Source organism: Erithacus rubecula (assembly GCF_903797595.1).
Source record: "Erithacus rubecula genome assembly, chromosome: 3".
NCBI lineage: Eukaryota > Metazoa > Chordata > Aves > Passeriformes > Muscicapidae > Erithacus > Erithacus rubecula.
The window spans coordinates 23,753,053-23,774,989 of NC_136689.1; the positions used below are offsets into that span (position 1 = coordinate 23,753,053).

The 21,937-nt window shown below is 43.2% G+C and overlaps 2 protein-coding genes across 13 annotated transcripts in view; one reads left to right on the plus strand and one right to left on the minus strand.

The window, feature by feature from the left end:
- Nucleotides 1-21,937, minus strand: part of SGCE (sarcoglycan epsilon) — a 452,776-nt gene that overhangs the window by 228,273 nt on the left and 202,566 nt on the right. The gene's annotated exons all lie outside the window — the stretch shown is intronic.
- Nucleotides 6,979-20,437, plus strand: ASB4 (ankyrin repeat and SOCS box containing 4). The gene is made up of 5 exons (XM_079302454.1): nucleotides 6,979-7,265; nucleotides 10,466-10,765; nucleotides 12,829-13,319; nucleotides 14,901-15,014; nucleotides 15,582-20,437. Exons 1-5 carry the CDS (start codon nucleotides 7,052-7,054, stop codon nucleotides 15,768-15,770), a joined length of 1,308 nt encoding a protein of 435 aa, XP_079158580.1. The 5' UTR covers nucleotides 6,979-7,051; the 3' UTR covers nucleotides 15,771-20,437.

Here is a 21,937-nt window from a genome sequence, read left to right on the forward strand (position 1 = left end):
TGGTGTCAGACTCCTAGGGCTTTTGATATTTCAGGACTTCTTTATTAGGTCTGGGTAATCTGTTGGCAGCAAAGAAAGCCCACAGTGCACAGCACTGCATTTTGCTGTTTCTTGCATAATGATTTAAAAGGAGAGCTGAGTTGTGATCTTTATTTTAAACTTAGCTGAAATTATTTAATTGAGAATATGGCTGGGAAAGGATAGACTATAAAAAGAATTAAAAATGAGTTAAATGAGGACTTGGCCCAAAGAATGCAGGAGAAAAAAGTAAAACAAAGCAAAAATAAAGCCTACATCCAATGCCTAGACAAAGCTACTGAGAAAGTTGTGATTGGTCACTATGGCAACAGATTTTTAAATGGATATAAAATGCTTTTAATACCACAGGCACATTTGTCTATACAGATCTAGTAAATTAGCTCAGACTCATTAAAGTGAACATAATTTTACAATGTATATTCTATGTAATGTTGGAAACAGCAATACACAGAAAACCAAAATATGAATAGCTATAAGATGACGTGTTTTTACCATATTACTTGTTCAGTCATTCAGAGGCTCAGGAGGTAAATGGTAACATTACTTATTTTCTTTCCTCAGAGAATATTTTAATAACTGGTGTAAATCAAGGCAACTGTAAGCTTAAATGAGAAATATTTGCTTTTATTTTCTTGGCTTTTATACTAATGGTCTCAGGGTGATGAATAAACATATTAAGCTCCAGTCCATGATGCAAGAGTTTGTTCATGCACCCTCAACTCCACACTGATGGAGATAATTCACTTCTCATCCCCTTTGCTCCACATCCCACACAACAGCATCAAAGCTGAGCCAGCCTTGCATCATTCATGCATATTTTGGAAGTCTGTCAACAAGAGCTGGAATTCCTGCACTTGGAGCAGGATTTATCCTGTCCATACCAATAAAACCAACATCTAAGATGATGTGCATATCCTGTTTTAGAATAACACAGCTATATTGTCACTTTGCACCTTTGAACTTGATCTGTTGTGCTCGGGGAAGGTAGAGGTCAATACCCCAGATGAGCAAGATTAACAGCTTGCATTGCTTAGAAATGTAGCAAGCAGCCACCGTGCTTGAGTGATTGATTTATCAGCAATGCTTGGGAAACACAGGCTACAGCAGAGATTGAAAACATTAATCAAAAACACTGGCACAACCCCGTGGGTGTAGGACAATTACGGAGCCACATCAGAGCTGCACTGTCCCTGCCTCTCTGCTGCCTCCAGCCCTGTTTGTGATGCACTGCTTAATTTGTGATATCTCCTCTTCCCTCTCCACATATTCACCCTTTCATCAGATTCTTCCATATGCTTTATTTCAGCATTGCTTCAAATTCAGTCCTTCAGAGCACGAGCAGTTAAATTCCCAGGCCAGCTCTATGGTGTCTGCTTAAAGAATACCAGTACTGCTTCTGCTGGAAGTGTTTATATTTTCATACATCAGCATTTGGATCCAAGAAAACTGGCATTATAGAGCATTTTCAGAACTGAAGATCCTTTCACACTTCGGCTGTTTGCCTGTCCTAAAACTCCTGTCACTTTATTCAGTATATATTTAATATCAAGGAACTAATTTAATATATAGAAGCCGTTTCATAAATACCATCTCAGCTCCAGACAAACCTCACTGTGACAGGAAGGTGAAATTTGCTGAGAGGAGCCTGATGACAGTGTCTCATCTTCAGCCAGCTGCTGCCAGGGTTCAGCCCCTGCAGGGAGCCCAGCCAAGCAGCAGCAGCCCCACATCAGAGTGGGTAGGGAAGATGCAGCTGCCTGCAGGGCACTTTCTATGGGCAATGAATTATTTTTGCTCTGAAGGAATACTTGTCTTGAAAGAATTGCTTGTCACAGGCTTCGTTGAAACCATAGTCCATGCCTCACTGCATCAGGAGGAAAGAAGAGGTGTAAATTCACATTCATATTTAACTTGGTTGCAAAGTCCTACTGTTTTACATACTCTTGGGTGGATACTCAGACATCAAACCGCAAAAAATATGAGGAGGATTTTCCACTAAGGATAGATAGGCAAGACTTCTCCAGTTCTTAGAAATACTGTCCACTTGATTTTAAATTCTGTGTATATGCTTTGTGTTTAAAACACTCATGACCTTTGGCTCAGAGAGAACCTTCATTCTGGCTTGGTATCTATGGTATTTCTTTTAACAGTTTTGTAGAACAAATGCATTTTGTACAAACTTTTTATAGGAAAATAATAATTGTCTTAGTAGTAATTTTTGAAAACCTATTCTTTAATGTAAAATACCCTAAATTTAACCGCTAACACTCCAATGTCAATGGCAAATCCAACACCAAGCCTCTGAACATGCTAATAAATACATTGATAGCAGGAACTGGAACAATGTGCAGGAATGAAGAAATGGATCCCTGGGGCTGAAGATGGAAAGAGCAGATATAAAAGCCAAAACAAAACTGGTGAAAGGATGGGCTAAGCTTTCACCTCAAAGACAAAACACTCCATGAGAACAAAATTCTGGATTGTTGCCATCAGCTTTTGATTTTGTAACATGTGTAGCTTAAGGCTTAAGCATGTCCACTTGCTCCATATTTCTAAATTACACTTGCTTTACAGAAAACAAAGCTACAACTCTCCTAGGCACATAGGTTCCCACTTCCTAGGAACTGTATTCACTGACTTGGGAAGTTTATGTCTAAATACCTTTCAGTCTCTGAGACTGTTTTCCATCCCTTGCAAATGCGAACAAAAGTGAAATAATGTAACAATGAACAAGTGGAGGATTCCAAATTAATGCAACTAAGAAGGTTTCAGGTTAGCCAGTCACAGGGATGAATTTACAGGGATTATTGTTTTCAGAAGATTATTTACAGCTGAGCACTTGCAGAAGGTAGTTTGCACCTGGCAGAGCTAAAGAGCTTTTTTCCTAGTAAGAAATAAAGCAAGAAGCATGGGGATGATTTATGTAATCTTCACACTCAGAGTCAGCATCCTGGAAAACAAATCAGATAAAATATAATAAAGGCTAAAGCTGGCAGAAAGATGTGCAGCAGTAAAAAAAAAAAAAAAAATTTAAAAAAAAATCTATATTTATATTAGGAAAAAAATGTGCTAAATGAATAAGAGAGCTGTGCTTAATCCAGTTTGGGAAGGAGAGCTGACAAGAAACAAGGGATACACAAGGGATATATGCCCACAGAGTGGGCAGCAGCGTGGCAGACTTGGTCTGATGCTGCAGATGCTGTAAGGGCCAGGGCAAAGTGAGGGGCTGTGATCACTGCTGCAACAGTATTTCTACAAGTTTGAGCTGTTCACAAGAGATCAAAGCTCTCTTTGTGGGATTAGCTCAAGGATCTGTTTTTTGCTTGAGGCCCACAGATCTGACATTCAGTACATTTCCCTCCTTAGTGTGTAAGGCTCCAGAGCAGAGCAGACTGCTTCATAGGGAGCCTCCTGCTCTTGAAGTGACCCCTGTGAGCTGGCCACCAATCCCCTGGCCACCAACCCCATTAGCTGGCCACCACCCCCCTGGCCAGGTGTGCTGGGGCACTGCTGCAAGGCAGGTTTGTTACAGAACAGGCTGGCTGGACTGCCAGGGCACTGCCAGGATATTCACTACTGCAACCTGGAGCAGCCTCACGGCTCTGCTTGCATCACCACCATCCTTTGGGAGCATTTCTCCTTTTGCTGGTGTCCTGCCCACCCAGCATACAGTTCGGGATGTTGGTTTTCACCTCCACGTTCCATTCAAGCTGTTCCCAGCTGCTGTGAGCTATGTGGCTGCCAATAGATTTCTGCTCTACATCAGCAGGTGCCAATGAAGGGGTGCTGGCTCCTCAGGAATCACACTCTGCACAGTCTGCCAGAATGCCTTTTCTCACTCTCTGCTTAATCCTGTCCTTGTCTTCTTGTGAGCAGTCCCAAGCTCTGATTTTCATTCACACTCCCATGCCACCCATCATCTTTCTCGTAACACCACCCCAGTGATGCCCATGTGCTCACCTCCAGCAGCTGTGCCCTGCTCAGCTCAGCTGCTTGGTGCCCAGCCTAACAAAGGGCATGACCCACTGACAGCACTGAAATACTTCCCTTGACTTCAGAGGACCTTAGAATAAGCCTGTGTTAATGCTGATGGAGAGGGTCCCCAGCAACCCAACTAAAGCCAGGGACAACAGTCCCATCCCCTGCAGTGGGAGGCAGAGTGCACCTCAAGAGCTTGTCTGCTCCTCTGTTTGCTGTGTAACCTTCACACCTGCATCTTATGACCCTCTGTAACACTTCAGAGAGCAGATCCAGCTGCCCCCAGAGGTGCAGGTGTTTGTGTGCCTGTGGTTCATCCTGTGCTGTGTGGCACTGTGTGGAGCTGAGTTGGGGGCAGGAATTGTCTCCCTGGGAAAAATCTGACTTAACATTAGCTCTGTAATTTAGACAATTGATCCTAAATATGGAAACCATGTTTTTTTACTAGATACAGTATGTGAATGCACAGCACCCATGACAGTGGCCTCAAGTCTAACTTATAAATATTGCAAATACTGTAACTGCTATTTATATTAACCAAGGGATGAGCTATTGTTGCACAGTACAATGTTTAGCATATTTAGCAGACCTGGAGATTGGATGACATCGGCGTCGACTTTCAAAATCAAACTGCCACCTCGTGGTGGAAGAAGGAGAAGTTTGCAGGAAATCATACAGCCAACAAAAACACAGATGTATAGTAAAAACTGGTCCCTTTTGTTCCCCCCCCATGCCTTACAGTATTTATGTATTCTTAAATATGTTTTGACTATGCTTTAAGCAAATTAATAGAATATTTAGTGCTTTAAAAAGTGATTCTTTGTCAATTCAAAATATAGAAACATTTCCTTATTCTTGTGTGTAATTGCACTGAAACCACACATACAAGTGGATTTTTTCAAGACTAAACCCAAACACTCCTTACAGGAAAATGCTAACTACTAAGGCCACATAGGTATCTATAGACTATATACATATCTATAATTACTTATTTTCTCTTTTTTAAACTTAATGATGTTAAGAAAATTTTCTGTAGGAGTCAGAGGCCACAAAAATTGCTGAAGTGAGCAAGTTGTAATGAATAATCTGGTATGAGGTGCTGTTCCTTCCTGTGCATGCTCGTGGACCATGACAAATGCAAGGTAATTTTAACCACCTTCCTCTTTCACTGTGGGCCAAGCCAGCACAAATTCCTTCAGCTTGCTTGTCAACCTAGAGCAAGCACGATGGATGTGCAGCAATCTGTTAGAGCTGCGTGCTTGTGCATGCCAACCTGTGAGCAGCAGAGGCATAGAGCTGGCCCAGCACGAGTCTTTCAGCCAGACTGGATGTCATATAATACCACTTATGAAAGATGAAAGACAAAAAGCTAATCAGCTCCAAATCAAATGTGTAGCTAGGTGGACAATTTGTTACAGCCACATATCAGTGCTTTGTGCATCCACGTCTTTCCAGGAATATAATGGTTCAAAAATAAAGTTGCAGGTTACAAGAAGCCTGTAAGATCTGGAGTTCACCTCCTGTTTCTCTGCTCATACCAGAGAAGCATCAATACTTTTTTTTAATAGCCTGAAGTCATCCTCTACTGAAAGTAGCAATGCAAGCAGGAAGTGGTTCTGCAGGAGGGAATGTAAAGATATGAAAAGCCTGATGCTGACTCTCCTCTTAAGCCTCAAAAGACACAGATGAGCTGCCTGGGACCTATAGCACCAGGGCCAGCCATTTTCCTTCCCCTTGTGTCTATTACAATGTACATTACCTTGGGGAATCCAGTATCTTTCATTCAAAATTCATAGGTAGAAGGAACTCACAGGTATGGACTGCTGTCTGGTGCCACCTTTGCTGAGCACGGGCTGTAGGAGAGAGCTGGTGAGCAGCCCCATGGGCAGGGGTCTGCAGCTGCTGATGGGGCTGCCTGAGGAACCTGGCCTCTGCAAACTCTCCAAGCAGAGAGGCTGCTCTGACTTCCACTGTCACCATGTTTCTCCATCAACCCACTTGGCAGCCAAGCTCACAAGAAGGAAAAATATGAAGATTTCTTTATAATGATGGTTGTAGTGGTGTGAGCTTTGATGGGTGATTTAAATCAAGGGTAAATAGTGTCCTTTTAGCTATGGTCTCATCCATCAGCCCAAGTGGGGGCAGGTGTGAACCACTTCTAAGTGATGCATGGCAGAAGTTCATGCTAGCTACACTGACTGCTGTCAGTACAGGGATGGGGCTGGCAAAGACTGTAGGAGAAAGCAGGGAGGGGGCAGTGTTCATGAGTGATGGGCTTGTGAGAGAGAAATTCTGAATTTAGATGAAGGGTGAGCAGAGGAAGGAGAAGAGCCTATGTACCCATGCAGCCTCCTGTGCTTGCAGCTGAGTTAATTCACACACTAACCCCCTGCACTAGTGTAAGAGATCTCCTACCCATAATGTGGCTGTACAGCCCTGCAGCCCCCATGTCCCAGCATTTCTCCTTCCATTTCTCCTGCTTGTTGCCCCTGATCTCAGCACCAGCAAGCAGAATGCTGTCCTGGAGGAGAGTGGGTTACCTCCCACATGAAGAGTGCCTTGGAGATTTTTTTAGATTCTTTTTGCTGAATTGCACTAGTTAAAAGGCATCTGCAGGCAGAGCATCACATCCCATTGCAGCCAATAAATGAGCCATGGCAACTCTGAAAGGAAGTGTGGGTGCTTCTGCAGCTGAGAAACAACACTCAGAACTAATGTCTTCTAATGTAAGGGCATGGGCAGGACCAGAAGGCAATCAGGTGGTTAATGAAGCTTAAGGTGTATGAAGCCCATGGAGATAACTCTTATTTTGTTTTAATTCCTAGTGTGTCTGTCCTCTCTTTCATCAAGAGAGTGTGGTGATATCTAAGAGTGACATTTCGATGCCTGGAATGCTCCTCTTATAAATAGAACAAGCAGATCAGCATGACTGAGTGATAAAATTACCTTCTGGTCTTCAGAAACTTCAGCATGCAACTGTGCTATAGGGACCTCAGTGTGCCCCTCTTCACAGCACAAACAGATACCTTTGGAAATGGATTTGGAGGAGACCTACAAAGAGGGAGAGAACACAGGGGGGAAAATTACTCGAGCTGCAGCTGCCAAGTTGGTGAAAAAAGCTTTTCTTGAAGCCCTGAAGTCCAATGACTTTGCAACACTGGAAGAGCTCTTGAGCCAAAAGAAAATAGACGTGGACACAGTGTTTGAAGTCGAAGATGAAAACCTGATTCTGGCATCCTACAAACAAGGTAAATGTGGCAGCACTCACCAGACAGGAAGTAGAGGGGTTTGAGTGATTTTCAAGGAACTTTTATCTCTTCTGAAGCTGCAGCCAAAGCTGATCCAGGGGCAGCACTGTCCCAGTGGGCTCACATGGCCAGGGCCACTGGAGCAGGGAGTTTATCAGCTCCCTGGGCTTGCTGAAGGGCAGGCCAGAGCCCAGGCCACATGCAGGCCAAATGGGGTGTATGCACTTCTTGCCTGAACCCAGTCACATATACAGGCTGTTTAGAAACACAAAATATCCCCTGCCTTCCATTTTAAATGGAAGTAAAGTGGATTCTCCCAAGCTCAGGGGAGCTAAGGAAATCCCGTGGACCTTGGGTATTGCTGGATGAGAGAAAGTTTATTGTGTTAGCTTATCAAAACAGAAAAAAGAATGTGGAAAAAAAACCAACCAGAACAATCAACACAACATCTGTTTCCCAGACAGACACTGAAAGAGTTTCCAAAACCTTACAACTTAAAGCAATAAACCAAGTTTTCTCTTTGCTAAAATCAACATACTTCATGACCTACTTGCTAACAGACTCTTCTTGTGCATTTAGAAAGCAGTAACGACCAGTCTCTGCCAGAAGTTGATCATATGTGGAGATAAACACCTCTAGCAGCAGCAGCACAGCAAATGCACTTTCTCTTCTGTGGCATAAAGAAGGAACTATCTCACCTCTTCTCTTTTTCTGTGTTTTCCCCTTATTTAATGATTGGTTCCTGCTCTTTTGACTTCTTCAGAGTGAGGATGGTGCAGTTGTGATGTACTTACCTTAGGGACAATGTATGAACTAAGCTACACTGTGTTGAATTTATATTAAAATATATCTTCTTCTGTCCTCAGCAGGCTGAAATGCAATCTAGTTGTGGTTTGAGACTACAGGATTAATGAATAGATTTTTAATCACAGATCATGTGATGGAAATCATTATCTAGGCTCTTTCGAAGAAGTCTCTATTTGTTTTCCCAAAAGTAGAGAGAGGAAAAGGCACCCTTATGGCCTAAATCACAAAATTGTATTCAATTTGTCTGAGAGGCAGGAATAACTTTTATCAACTCTTTTATTCTGAATGACAGAGAGATGTGATATGAAAGGAGGGTTTCCTCAAGGAGGAAGAGGGGAGGAAAATTCACCACCCCACCATTCTGACTGTCTGAGCTTTGCCATAGCCCTTTGTGATTAAGTGGAAAAGAGATGGCATAGATGACAGTTCCTTTTCTTCCTCTCATCCAAAGAGTCTGAGTGCTCTCAAAGGTGCTGATCTTCCTTGCACCGTGGCTTTTTTAATGTTATGAAACAAGGAAACAGGTAAGCTGAATGAGGTCTCCCATGGAGCCCACATCTGCTCAGGGTTGCCCTGTCCCTCCAAATTCAGAGATGTTGGCAGGTTTGGGCAGAGGACATGGGAGATGCTCCCTGGGGATGTCTGAGCACAGCTCACCTGCAAGCAGCACAGGTAAAGAAATACATTGTGGACTCATGCAGGAAAATCGTGGGTATAATTGTGTGTGATAACTTTGCTTTTAGGTATGACTTTCCTGCTGTTAATGTATAATTTATGGCTTATATCTGGCCATAAATGGGAGACCCAGCCCTACATGGGATAAGCTGGAAGTAGATCACAGTTCACTGGTAACAAGGGGAAGCACCACTCGTACAGTTGGATAGGGAGGGGATTTAAGAAGCTTGCTCTGCTGTATGCAGAGACTTTGGGATATAGCCCAGCTTCTCTGTGCCTGGTTTGAGGGTGTATGATGAGGAGGTTGCCCTAACAGAGCTGCCAGTGTAACCTGCACAGTCAGCAGGTTGAGTGTCCTCACAGGAGCCTGTCACCCTGCTCAGGCACTCTGGGGCCTCAGGGCTGCTGCTCTTGCCATTTACAGTGGGGGTTCCTGGGTCTGGCATTCCCAAAAATTTAGTACTAGAGTAGATTACATGGTCTTCAGTTTCTTGCCCCTATCTCAAAATATACTTGTAATTTATCTAGGAGGAAAGAAAAATTTTAATTAATTTCTCCCTGCCACCTGCACTTTGTTTCCTTTCTGCTTGTACTTCATGAATACTGTAAAAAATATATATATATGACATTAGTGTTGAAAAACTGCATAAAACCAGAAAATATTAAAAGAAGGTTTGAATTAATTTGACCTTACTATAATTGACATCTTTAATATTTTTCTGTGTTTTTTACATGATAACAGATTTCAACCAGGAGAAATAGATAAATCCAACCCAAAGAATTTTATGGTCACATTCTAGCTAAGATGCAGGTACTGTATAAAAAAAAATAAATTTAGACTTCTCTTGCCCTTCTGCACATTATTGTGATGCTTTACTTTTCTTAAACAAGTGATTGTAGTAATCAGTTCTGAGACTGTATCTGTGCAGTCATTAAGCATATAGTCCTAATTTGGCAACAAGTATTTATGCATATTTGGCTTTACACCTGTTTGCAAATAAAAAAAAAAAAAAAGAAAAAAATGGTGACATTTTTTGAAAAAATCCAAACATTTTGCAGCCAAAATTTCATGCTAAAGTGTCACTGCTTCTATTTGGCTCTTCAGCCTAATTTACATCAGCATCCAATCTCCTCACTCTGTGCTCTTCAGGGCAGTAGTGGGCAGGAGGTCCCTGACACAGCTGCAGCCACATTGCCAGGGGTCATCTATGTGTAATGCATCCCTGGAGGTCTGAATCCAGCCCTGACACACAAAATCCTGCCATCTCCCACACAGAAACAGTAGGATGAGCTGTCTGTTGAGTCACCGTCCTAACTAAATGCCATAGTCTTATTCCAATGCCACCTTTGTTCACCTGCTGGCAGGCAGGAGATCCCACTTCCCCCATATTTTTTAGCTGGTGGCATTTCAAACTCTCTAAGCAATATTTTTTTTTGTTTTGTTTAATCTATACCAGTCACAAAAAAGTCTAATAGCTTCTTTCAGAGTACATCTACATGGGAATTATCTCTCCAAAAGGCAGGCTATTCAGCCTGTAACAGTGCTTAATGAAAATGAAGTTATGCTTGAGAGAACTTTGTGTGCACTATGCTGGTGAAATTACAGTAAATTACATTAAAAACTCCAACACTTTCTTCCCCTTGAATTATTCTCAGTAGGTGGATAGTCCAAAGAAAAGTCTCTGCCAAGGCTGGTAACACATTCTCACTTTGTACAGGATACTGGCTTCCCAGCTACAAATTAAAAATATCCTGGGCAACTGGACTTCATCTAGCTGTCATGTATGGACATCTGGAGAGTCTTTCAGTCCTCCTCAATCACAAAGCTACAATCAACTGCAGGCCCAATGGAAAAGCTGCCATCCACATAGCCTGTGAAATGGCAAATGTTGAGTGTCTCAAGATCCTTTGTAACCACGGGGCAAAGCTGAACTGCTTTTCCATGAGCGGGCAGGCACCCCTGCACTTCTGCACCACGCGCACCTCCATGCCCTGTGCCCAGCAGCTGCTGCGGAGAGGTAAGGGAACGCTCCATGGACAAAGACGGTGGCCATGCTCTGGGCTTTCTCTTAGAAGGCAGTTTCTCAAAGTAGATGTGTGTTTATCCCTTCCATTCACAGGTGACTCATGTCTTCATCTCAGCCTCCTCGTTGGCATCTCTTTGATCAGAGGAAGTTTCGCCCATTCCGTTTTCTCAATTTATCTTTCCCTTTCTCTGGCCACTGGTATTTACTCCAAGATTGTTTCACTAGCCTACTGCCTAATCAGTCCATCAGCAGCAGAGCTCCTCTGAATCCTGGAATTTTTATTTCTCTTGGCTTCTTTTCCTGTCTTGTTCATGTAGGTTTACTATTGAGCTATTTCCACATGAAAGAGCACTCCTCATCTTATTTCTTGTTCAAATTTCCTGGACCTGAGTAAAACTTTTCCCACCACTTGTTTTTTGAGATCTGGCCTTTAAAAATTTGATGCAGTTTTTTGTACTGTCTTTTCATTTGTCATGGATGCAGCCAAACTCATGCCTGGAGGAAAAAAAAGGGTATTATATGATATTCTGGTTTTCCCAAAGTAAGGTACCTTATGCTGCTGGTCATCTGCAACAAATGAGGCTGTGAATAGATGTAGCTCTTCCATAAATATATTTGTCACACACTATTTCCTGAACAGAAGGGTACTGACACAGGACACAGTAAAAGAAACACAGTTCAAGTCTTCAGTTACAGAGAGACTCCCCTATTTATCACACTGCGCCACAACAATACAAATAATTTTGGGTTGGTTTTGTTACATGGGTTGTTATTGAAAGCTCTTCCTGAGATACAGAGCCCAAGTGCAAAGTCCATGCTTCGTGGGCAGGCAATTGCAGTCATAAATGAATAACAACATTGCTTTTCTTCTGCTGGAAAGATACATATTATTTTGTTTAGTAGAAAGGAAAATAAATGCTGCCAGTTGTATCCTGCCCAAAGCAAACAATCCTGACAGCAGGAGTTGAATTTGCTAGCATAGAAAAGCTTAAAAGTCTTATGAAACACAGTATAGGATGAATGCAAGTGAAAGGATGTATTCTGCAGGCTTTCTCCACCCACCATCAACAACAGCATAATAGTACTTTAAAATCCACCCTTCCTCCCAAAGCACTCGTTAAACTCTGATTTCCATGTGAGTTGAATGCTGAGGCTCCAAATATAATGGGAAAGCTCTGGAGCAAACCACGGGTGTGCACATGCACAGAGTAGCATCCCCAGGAGCTGAAGCCAGGTTGTCAGGTAATTTCCTGCCCCAAAAGATTCCAAAATGCATCTTTGACCTGCCATCTCCATCAGTGGCATCCCTTGGGATCCATCCAGGTCCCTGCACTTTATCCCCTCCGGGGTCAGCAAGCAGCGCTGATCCCACGTTTGGTCGCCACCTCCAGACTCGGATTGCCGATGCTGTCTCGGGGACAGGGGACACGGCTGGCACTCAGCTCGGCTTAGCAGCATTAGCACCGGGTTTTCCCGGCCCAGAGGCGGTTCCTGGCTCTCCTCCCCGGTGCCAGCTCTCAGCTCAGCAGATGGTGCTGTTGCTCCAGCTCGGAGCGCCCAGACCCGCTCTGCAAACGGGATCCGCACCCCGCTGGCAGTGGGTTCTTTATACCATCCACGGGTCTGCTGTAAAATGTCCTTTCATCCGGGCTCCAGTTAATGAGGTGCTGCAGGAAGTGTTTTCAGGGTACAGAGCAGAGCAGAGCTGCTCTCCGGAGTAGGAGTAACGCTCTACTTTCTCCACAGTTCTCAATACACAGGAAAAAGCATTTTTACCCAGAAATCTGGGCTTGCATGCTGCTCTGAAATAGAATGTTCAGATAAGGTCTTCAAGCACATCACATCTGAAGCTGGAGCTAAAAACCTTAAGATTCTGAGAGTTTTCTTGGAGACTTAACTAACACGGGATCAATGCTATTTGCATTTACATGTGCCTTTCAAACCCTGACCTTTTCCTTGGGAAGGAAAGGCCAGAGAGTTGGCCAGACATACAGAATGATGGCCAAACAAGTGTTTCATTGCCTTCATTTCCCCCCATCCTCTTCTGTTGGCAGGAGCAAATGTGAACATAAGAACAAACAACAAGGACGAGGAGACTCCCCTGCACGTCGTGGCACGTTTGGGAGTCCCAGAGCTGGTGGCCTTTTACGTGGAGCAGGGAGCACAGGTGGATGCTCTCAATGCCTACATGGAGACTCCCCTGGCCTGTGCAGCCTACTGGGCCCTTCACTATAAGGATCAGATATACAGCCAGAATCACCACCTCATCTGCCGCATGCTCCTGGACTATAAAGCTGAAGTGAATGCTCGTGATGAGGATTTCAAATCACCACTGCACAAAGCTGCCTGGAACTGTGATCATGTCCTGCTGCACATGCTGCTGGAGGCAGGAGCAGAAGCCAACATCATGGATGTCAATGGCTGTGCACCCCTCCAGTATATCATAAAAGTGACATCTGTGCGGCCAGCTGCTCAGCCTGACATCTGTTACCAGCTGCTACTGAACCATGGAGCAGCCAGGATATACCCTCTGCAATTCCACAAGGTTAAGGATGTCTTCGTACAGTAGGGCTATGGAGAGGCGTGGTGTCCTGAACAGGAATGGATGAGAGATCCAAACTTCAGGATTTAGTGCTCTCTGGATTTGCTGGAGTCCTGTCAGTGTGGGCCCAGATTCCCCAAACACTGTGAGATGACCTACTGTAAGAGTGATATAATTTAACTGAAGTGAAATTAAAGTTGCCTGGACCAGAAATCAGACACAGACCTAATTTTTGCTCTTAACCAACCTGAAATACCAAACTCTAAATGCTGGTTGAAGCCTGATTTTTCATAGCAAATTAATTTTCTATTTCAGAAAAACCACATCCCTTTGTCAAACCTGGCTTCATACAGCTGAGTTATATGAAATGTGTATTTCATGGTCTACAGCAAAGATTAGAGATGAGACTGCTTGATTCAGTTTGTCACATCTGACATTTAAAAATCTATTCAATCTATTCAAAATGAAATGCATCTCAATAAAGCTTTGGATTATTGCCAGAAAATGTGAGAATTAAGGAAAAGTGTTGGCCCTGGGCTCATAGCTAATGACCAAAAAAAAAAAGGAAAAAGTATTGCAGGATTCCTCCTGAAGTTTTTAAGCACCTGCAGAGCCTGAGACACTGACAGAAGCACCTAAGGGTGTTGATATATTGGATGACTCAATGAGCTTGATGAAGTCAGGACTTATCCTCTCTCATCCAGCAACTGTTTGCAGTTCTCCAACTGTATATGTAAAATTATAACAAGGCAAGCAACCAGAAGCCTTTGAATAAAAGGCCAGAATTTTAATTGTGTCCTCTTGAGCCAGGGATGGGGAGTCTCTGTCTGTAGCAGAACAATGCTTAGTCTCCTAGAGGGCACTTGAGAGCAAGGCCTGAAGTCTCCTCTTTCTGCATCCTATTGCATGAAGTGGGTCTCTCTTCCAAACTACCATTTGCCCACCTGTAAAAACATAGGGCATTTATCCCAGAGGGATGTTCTGCAGTTTTGTTTACAAAACCTGGAGACTGCATGGGACAAAACTGGGTGAATGCAATGTTACCCCTGTATATGAGTGACAATAGACTGAGTTTTCTTCCTGTTGAGCTAAAATTACTGAGCAGAACAGTTGTGTCAAGAGCCTTCTTTGGCTTGAAAGCCTTGCTTATGAACTGTCTCTTCTTCTGGTCATATTTTAAATTTTTCTTTAAGAATGCATTTTTCATTCATATGATGGGATATTTTTTTCTGTTCCTCAGCTGCATGTGCTGAAGCAAGAATTTTTGTGCATGGCTTTACCTGGTGTTGAGTGACTCAACCCAGCTAAGAACAAGCTATCTCTAGATTTAGGTGATAAACCCCACCCCATCTAGACTGCTGTGGAGATCTAAGCCAGCATTTCTGTCTTAAACTGGTGATGAGCCTGGGGTTTCTTGCTGTGCTTGCACAGAGTGGTGTGGAGGGTCCTTGTGTCTTTTGCATCTCCAGCCTTATCCTCCCATAACTGGCTGTGCCTGCCTCAGTTTGCTGTGCCCAGTGCTGAGCACCCGGGCCAGCCCCAGCTTCCTGGGGTACTCATGGTCTCCATGCATCCTGCCTGCAGGTGCTACAAGCCTGTCATTCCCACCCCAGAGCTGTGGAGGTAGTGGTGAACTCCTATGAACACATCAACTCGACATCAAAGTGGAAGGCAGCCATACCTGAGGATGTCTTGGAGGTGAGCTCTCAATGAGTCATAACTGAGTAAAATCCAGGCTTATTATTTTCATAGCCCATACCAAACCATAAGAAAGAGAAGAACATCTCAGAGGATGGGGACTTCCCCACTTAATATCTCACATTTGGCAAAAGCATATCACTCACTGAAAAAATCCCATATTTTGGATATTTAAATTGCAACGTTATCCTTTGGAGCTCAGCTGTCCTTGTACTCAGCCAATGAAAAGATTTGGCTCTTTCTGATTAGTGTTTCTTCATATTTATTGATGTGTATATATAATTTTTTTAAGTCAGCAAATATTTTTAAAGTGCCATATTACATGATTATGACTATGTACCTCTAGGTTCTGTTGCATAGGTCAGACTTCTGTGAACAGGATGAGTTAGCTGCAAATGCAAGGGAGAATTTAAGTTAAAAGTAAGAAATTAAAGAGGAAAATATGAGGTCAAAAGGCAAAACTGTGGGACAAACTACATGCTTTGACATAATTATCATTTTAACTCAAAAATCCTTACTCCAAATATTCTGGTTGCCCTAAAACACACTTCTGGGTTTTTTTCACAGAGGCACCAGGATTTCTATGAGTCTTTGTTCACTGTGTGCAGCAATTCACCACGGTCACTGATGCACTTGTGCAGGTGTGCTATTCGGGCAATACTGTCAGGAAGGTGCCATCGAGAGGTCCCCTTGCTCTCCATCCCTCTGTCTATGAAGAAGTACTTGCTGCTGGAACCAGAAGGAATCATCTACTGAGCCACCCCAGAGCAGGCACTGGTGTGTCCCTTCCAGGATCCATGCACCTCTGAGATCCAGGCACTATCCTGACACAGCCCTGTGCATGTGTCCATTGCCAGCCTGCAAGCTGGGCTGGCATTCACTGGCTCTCCTTGGAGCTGCTCTCTTTCCCTGCACTGAGAAACCACAGCTGCAGGCTGCAGTTTGCACTGGGGAGGCAGAGCTGGAAAAGCTGCTCCAAACACACCCAGCACACACACACTGCTTTGTTCAGCCTAGCTTAAACCATGCTGCTGCTTTCTTCAGTGCCTGCTAGATAGCATTAGATTAAATCTGAGCAACTTTGATAGTCTTTCACTATGATTTTCTTCAGCTGTCATTTTGGGAATAAAAGAAAGGATGTTGTCAAAAAAGAAGTCACAGAAATGCTTTCCCAGAATGAAATGGGCAAACAGCTTTGGATTGTGACCACAGACAGGCCTTCAGTAGCTTCTGTTTTCCTGTGCCCCGACTCTCAATTCAGTGTTAGTTCACTGTGCACTACCTGTCTGTATCTTATGAAGCTTTGTCATAATTATCCTTTCTAATTGTAAGTTGTTTTTTTTTCCTTTATCAACCACAGTATGTAAACAAGATAGAAACATACAGCCCTGAAATTTTTGTATGTTGATACTGAAGCCTGGGTAGCTTTTAGCACATACTGTCTATGTTTCCACCCTCACTGTGACCAGTGAAAAAATTAATATCCTGGTGTCAAGAAAGGCAGGTAAAAAACACTTGCCCCTGTACTTGTACCCATCCCTAATATTTCACGTGTTGGATGTGATCTGGGAAGCACATGACCTTTCTCCATTGACTATAAAATGAACCTATACTGCTAGCATGAACTGTACACCTCATTTTGGAGCAGGTGAGAGGAATCCCACATTAACCAAAAGGTGTTTCCAAGATAAAGATATGTTGACTGTGCTGTTACAGAACTACCAGGCCACTTGATTTACAATTCCTGTGCTTTTGGACCTGCTAGCACTGGTTTCCTTTATTCCAAACTACCTTCTCCAGTCCAGGAGGATGAAATGCAGAACAGTTCCCACAGCAAGTATCCCACAGCAAGCACAGGTGTGTGATCTGACCTACAGGTAAACTCTATTTTTTTCCATTTTTTTTAGTTTGATGCAACCCATCTGGGCTGTTGCACTTTTTTTTTAGATCCTGACAATACTGGACTCTGTGAAAGGAGAGGTAAGCCAGGCCACCACTGGGAGCCAGTAACTCCTGGCTTCTCACTGCATCTCTGGCTGTGAAGCTGTCAGTCCATGTTGTTATTGCTATCTCTTTGCAAGACAGCCCACAGCACAGCAGGCTCTTCCCAGACCACAGCAGCCAGTCTCTGCATCTCACAAAGAGGCAACAATAGCATTTGAAGAAATGTGCAGATTGTTTAGTGTTACAAATCACTTCCCTTTCCTCTCCTCTCACTTTTCATTAATTAAAACTTGTATGCTGTGTACAAGAATCCAATTCATGGCTCTGTTTGTGTTTAACCAGGCAGCAATGAAGATTGCTATTTAACAGTTTCCCATTCCAATGAGGAATTTCAAAGTGAACACAGACCAAGAGTAAATGTTTTCTTATGTGAATAAAGTTGTAATATAGGTCCCTGTACTTCACTAAACCAATGAGAGATTTCTGTACAGCTTCAGTGATATCTCTATCAGAGAAATTAAAGTAATTTACTGGGGAGAACAATCAGCATCTGAGACAGGTTTTCTATAGAAAAATCTGCTTGAGACACTTCCTGGTCAATGGGATCCACTGGATTCTGCACTGCAGAGAAAGAGTGAATTTGAAAGGATGAAAAAGCATAGGCTATCTAAACCCACTGCTTTACTAGGTGATTCATCTCTGTGAGTCAGGCACGAGGAAGAGGATTTGCCAGCTGGTCAAGGCAAAAAATATTTGTTGCTTTCTGAACAGTCTGACAATAGAGCAAGCTGGGCAGTCCAGAAGAGACAGATGGAGGTAGCTGATATTATTGGAAACACATCCCCACACCAGCTCCTTCTGAAAGTGAAATTCTGCATCTGGAAAAGGAAGGTTTAAGGCAGAACAATAGCAGTGTTTTCTGACCTGTCGTGGCCAGGACTCTCTTGCTGAGAGAGAAAAATAAAGGCTGTCACCAGTGTTCCTAAATTCCCTCTGATCCTCTCCCTCTGCACTGAACACACTAATTTTTATTCTGTGGGCACCCAGGCTCACTTCCAAGCTTTGTACCAAGCAGGTGCCAGATTATAGCCATTGTGGTGTCTGACAGGGAGCACAGTGGGATCAGGCTGATTATAGTTATAGGAACTTGCAAGCTGTTAAAAACACTAAAGAACATCACTATCACAAAAAAAGACCCGATTGATGCACTTTAATTGCTTCTGTTGTTGAAATTAGAAAGACCAAGAGTATGCAAATCTTAGTATTTGTTCCTTTTTAGACTTTTTTCCTCTATTACTGTACTTTATTCTCACAGACTGGATGGAATTGCTCATGTGAGGTGTGGGAGTACCTGACAATAAAATCATCATTTATTAAATTCATGGGATGCACAAAGAAGGGACAGAGGAAGGATCTCTTCTTTGTAGTGACCAGAGACAGGACCCTGAAGTGTCAGGGAGGTTTAAGCCGGATATTAGAAAAACGTTCTTCACCCAGAGAGTGGTTGGGCATTGGACCAGGCTCCGAAGGGAAGTGGTCACAGCACCAAGTTTGACAGAGTTCAAGAAGTTTGGACAATGCCCTCAGGCTCTTGTGATTCTTGGAAGTGGTCCAATGAAGAGACAGGAGCTGGACTCAACAATCCTTGGGTCCCTTCCAACTCAGCATATTCTGTGATTCTGTGAGATGTCTTGAAATTTCATACTATTATACAATTCCTGACAATGCTTCTGCATTTGCAAAGCCACACCAGGTTGGATGAGTTCACCTGGAAGAGAGACCTCTGTACCACAAGTCTGAGCACAGTCATGACCTAAAATGACAGAAAATTATTTTCAGCGTTTTTTGGTGTCCCCTGTGAGATAAATTGCTTTCTGCCTTTTGGCTTCTTAGTAGAGATGTAGACATGTTTGAAATATTTCCACTGCATTCCATGGCCTATTAGAATATTCAAAGCACAGATGGGCACAAAGAATGAATGATCCTTTCCCATTCCCATTGGCAGCCCTTTCCCAGAGCTCCCTTAATGACTTCTCAATGGATAACAGTGAGATTCTAGATTTTGGTCTTCCTGTTTTTTAGAAGTTGCATATAAAGAGAAGTTCTTAAGCCACATGCATTGTGGACAAAGGAGTTACCCATTCTATGACCATAAAGACACTCTGCATGTATTTGGGGACAAATGCAGCTGTTCATGGAAATATGGGCATCCTCTTTGTAAAGTGCCCTTGCAATAATTTTGAACTTAGCCCCTGATGTCTGCTGGGTGTCCAGCTTGGCTCAAAACTCCAGTAACTTATCTGTGGAGAGTCTGTAGGTGAAACTGAAGTCTAATAGTGTTCAGGACTGTATTTCTCTGCAAAAACTTTAAAAGTTTGTTCTTACTTGGTCAGCTTTTAGATACTAGGACAAGGAGTCTAAAAGAGCCTGAATGGTTTATCTCACCAGCATTGCTGCCTGTCCTGATGGCATAGTGCCTGTAAGTGTTTCTGTGTCAATGACATTTTATTTATTCAAAACCACTTTTAAAAGAAAAATTTCTCATCTTTCTCTGGGGCAAAATCTTACAGCCTATATACCAATTTTGACAGAATCAAGTTAACTGCTGTGATCATGAATTTATAGAAATCTCCCAGGCTGAGCAAGACTGACTATCTTTGTAAAGTGTCAGGAATACAAATATTAGGCAGCAGGGGAAAAGGTCTGGTCTGCCATGAAAGGTGACAGCTTTACTTTTTTAGCTGCAAGCACTGCTGGATCAATTAAAATGATCACAGAGGCTCAGCTCATTCATATTTAAGGAACATCCTTTGGAAAAGCACTAATGCTTCTGGCAGCAGATTTTCCTCATGGGACAAATACCTTTAAATTAAACATACAAGAGTTCAGTCTTTGAGATTGAAGGGAAGATTAAAACAGTCTGGGGTGGTCTGTGCTATTATATATCTTTATTAAACTCCCTGAGGACAAAGAGGCATGCCAGGTTTTTCAGCACTGGAAGGTTTTCAGGGCTCTTGAAGGGCTGCTGCTTTTTGGTTTTTTTTTTAAACACTTCAAGGTACACATAGGTCAGACACAGCAATATTTCAATTTACTTCCAGGATATGTCAATAGAATTTCCCTCTAATCCCTATGGTTTGATCTTCTGCTAAATGACAGTGCATAACATACTGTTAGCAGAGATGCCAAAGCCTGGCTAGTGTCTGACATCTTAACCTCCCCAAGAGTTATATTAAAGCAGTGGAAAGATCTAACATGGTCTCTCTTTGTAGAAAGGCAGGGACCTCTGGCACAGCAGAGGAGTGGGTCAGAGAAGATTGCTGTATGCAGCAACTCTCAAATTAAATCTGTTGGCTGCTCAGAAATTTGTTTCTGTCTCTTTCTCCAAATACATCTTAAACTTCATGGGACACAAGGTGTAGAAGTGACAATGAATATCATGCATTCCAATGACCTGACCGATTTTAATACACAGTTAACTTTTTTTTTTTTATTGTGTTTTAACAGGTACCAGCTGTTTGTTGCCCTTCTCCTTGCAGAGGCACCTTATGGAGTGCTTCTAAATTAAAATTAAGGCATTTGAAATGAGGACGTGGGCACATGATGATTTTTGTACCAGTGATGGACCATCCAGTTCTGCTCTTTCCAGCTGGGGCTGACTGGGGATGCTGGTATCAGCCTTCTGCCTGGTTCCTGAGTGGCACCATACTTAAGCTTTGTAACAGTGCAATTGATGTGGCTGCTGGGATTGCAAGCAGCATCAAATTATTTTATGTCAATAGTGTCTGCCAGTGGGGAGTTGCACTGTCTCAGTATAGCCATAAGCTTGCTGGCTGTTTGTGGGAAGGAAGGGAGTTGAATCCAGACAGTTCTGGTCAATGATGGAGATCTTTACCTATTCCTGGCAACCTTACAAAAACTGCTAGTTGGTTAGGATGTAAGGATAAAAAACTCCTAAGGTCTGAGGAAGAAAATGCAGGAACAAAAGCGTAGGAATGCTCAAAGCAAGTCTACTTTATAGCATGCTACAAAAGAGGGGACAGATTTGTGTGTTTTATAAATACATGGCCATTGGTTCATAAAGTATGGAAACATTGCTGAAGGGCAAGGCAGTGCCTGAGCTGGCTACAGGCACACAGCATGCTGGAAAGCTCAGGCAAAGTGATATCACTGCAGTCAGGGCAAAGCCATTTCATGGCAAAAAGCAGTGTAGGTATTTTAACATTCATGCAGAGTAAAACTGGCCCAAAAGACCCAATGGCAACAGAGGCCACTGAATTACCTCTACCTCCCAAAGGCTGAGCCAACCCTCAGGTGAGTCTATCCTGCTGTTTCCAAGTTCCCTGCTGGGAAAAGGGGCATGGCTGTCCTGAACTCAAGGGCACACTGTCAGCCTGTATCCATGGTGAGCACACCTTGTGGTGGCAGCAGCTCTGGAATTTCTTGCTGGAAATTTGACTTCAGTTTGTCATATGGGTCCATTTGTTCTACAGCCTGTCCTTCCCTTCACCATAAATCCACAGAATTTCACTGATTTCTTTCCTTCCCTTCGCCTCCCTGGCTATACTGCCTCTGGCACATGACACAGGGCCTGACCCCCACTGCAACTCTTTCACTACACCCTTTTCTAGCAAGGGCAGCAGAGCCACTAGCCCTCTGCCCCTGTGGTTCTGCAGGTCTGTACCATCCTCCACCACATCTGGATTTCCTAACCCACAGCAGCTTACTCATTTACTCAGTCTGCTGGAACAAACTCTTCTCTCAAATGCCCCTCATTCCTGTGGTAGGTGGCTGAAACCCAAATGCTGGATGGATTTTGTGGGGCAGGCAGGGGCTTTGGCTTTGCCTTGCTAAGCACCAGCTGAGTTGGGCTGTGCTCACACATTTCACCTGCCAGCATGGCAGGAGGTTTCCACCCTGTAATCAGAGACATGGCAGAGACTCCTTGTTCTACCAGCTTTCCATGAAATCAAATTCTG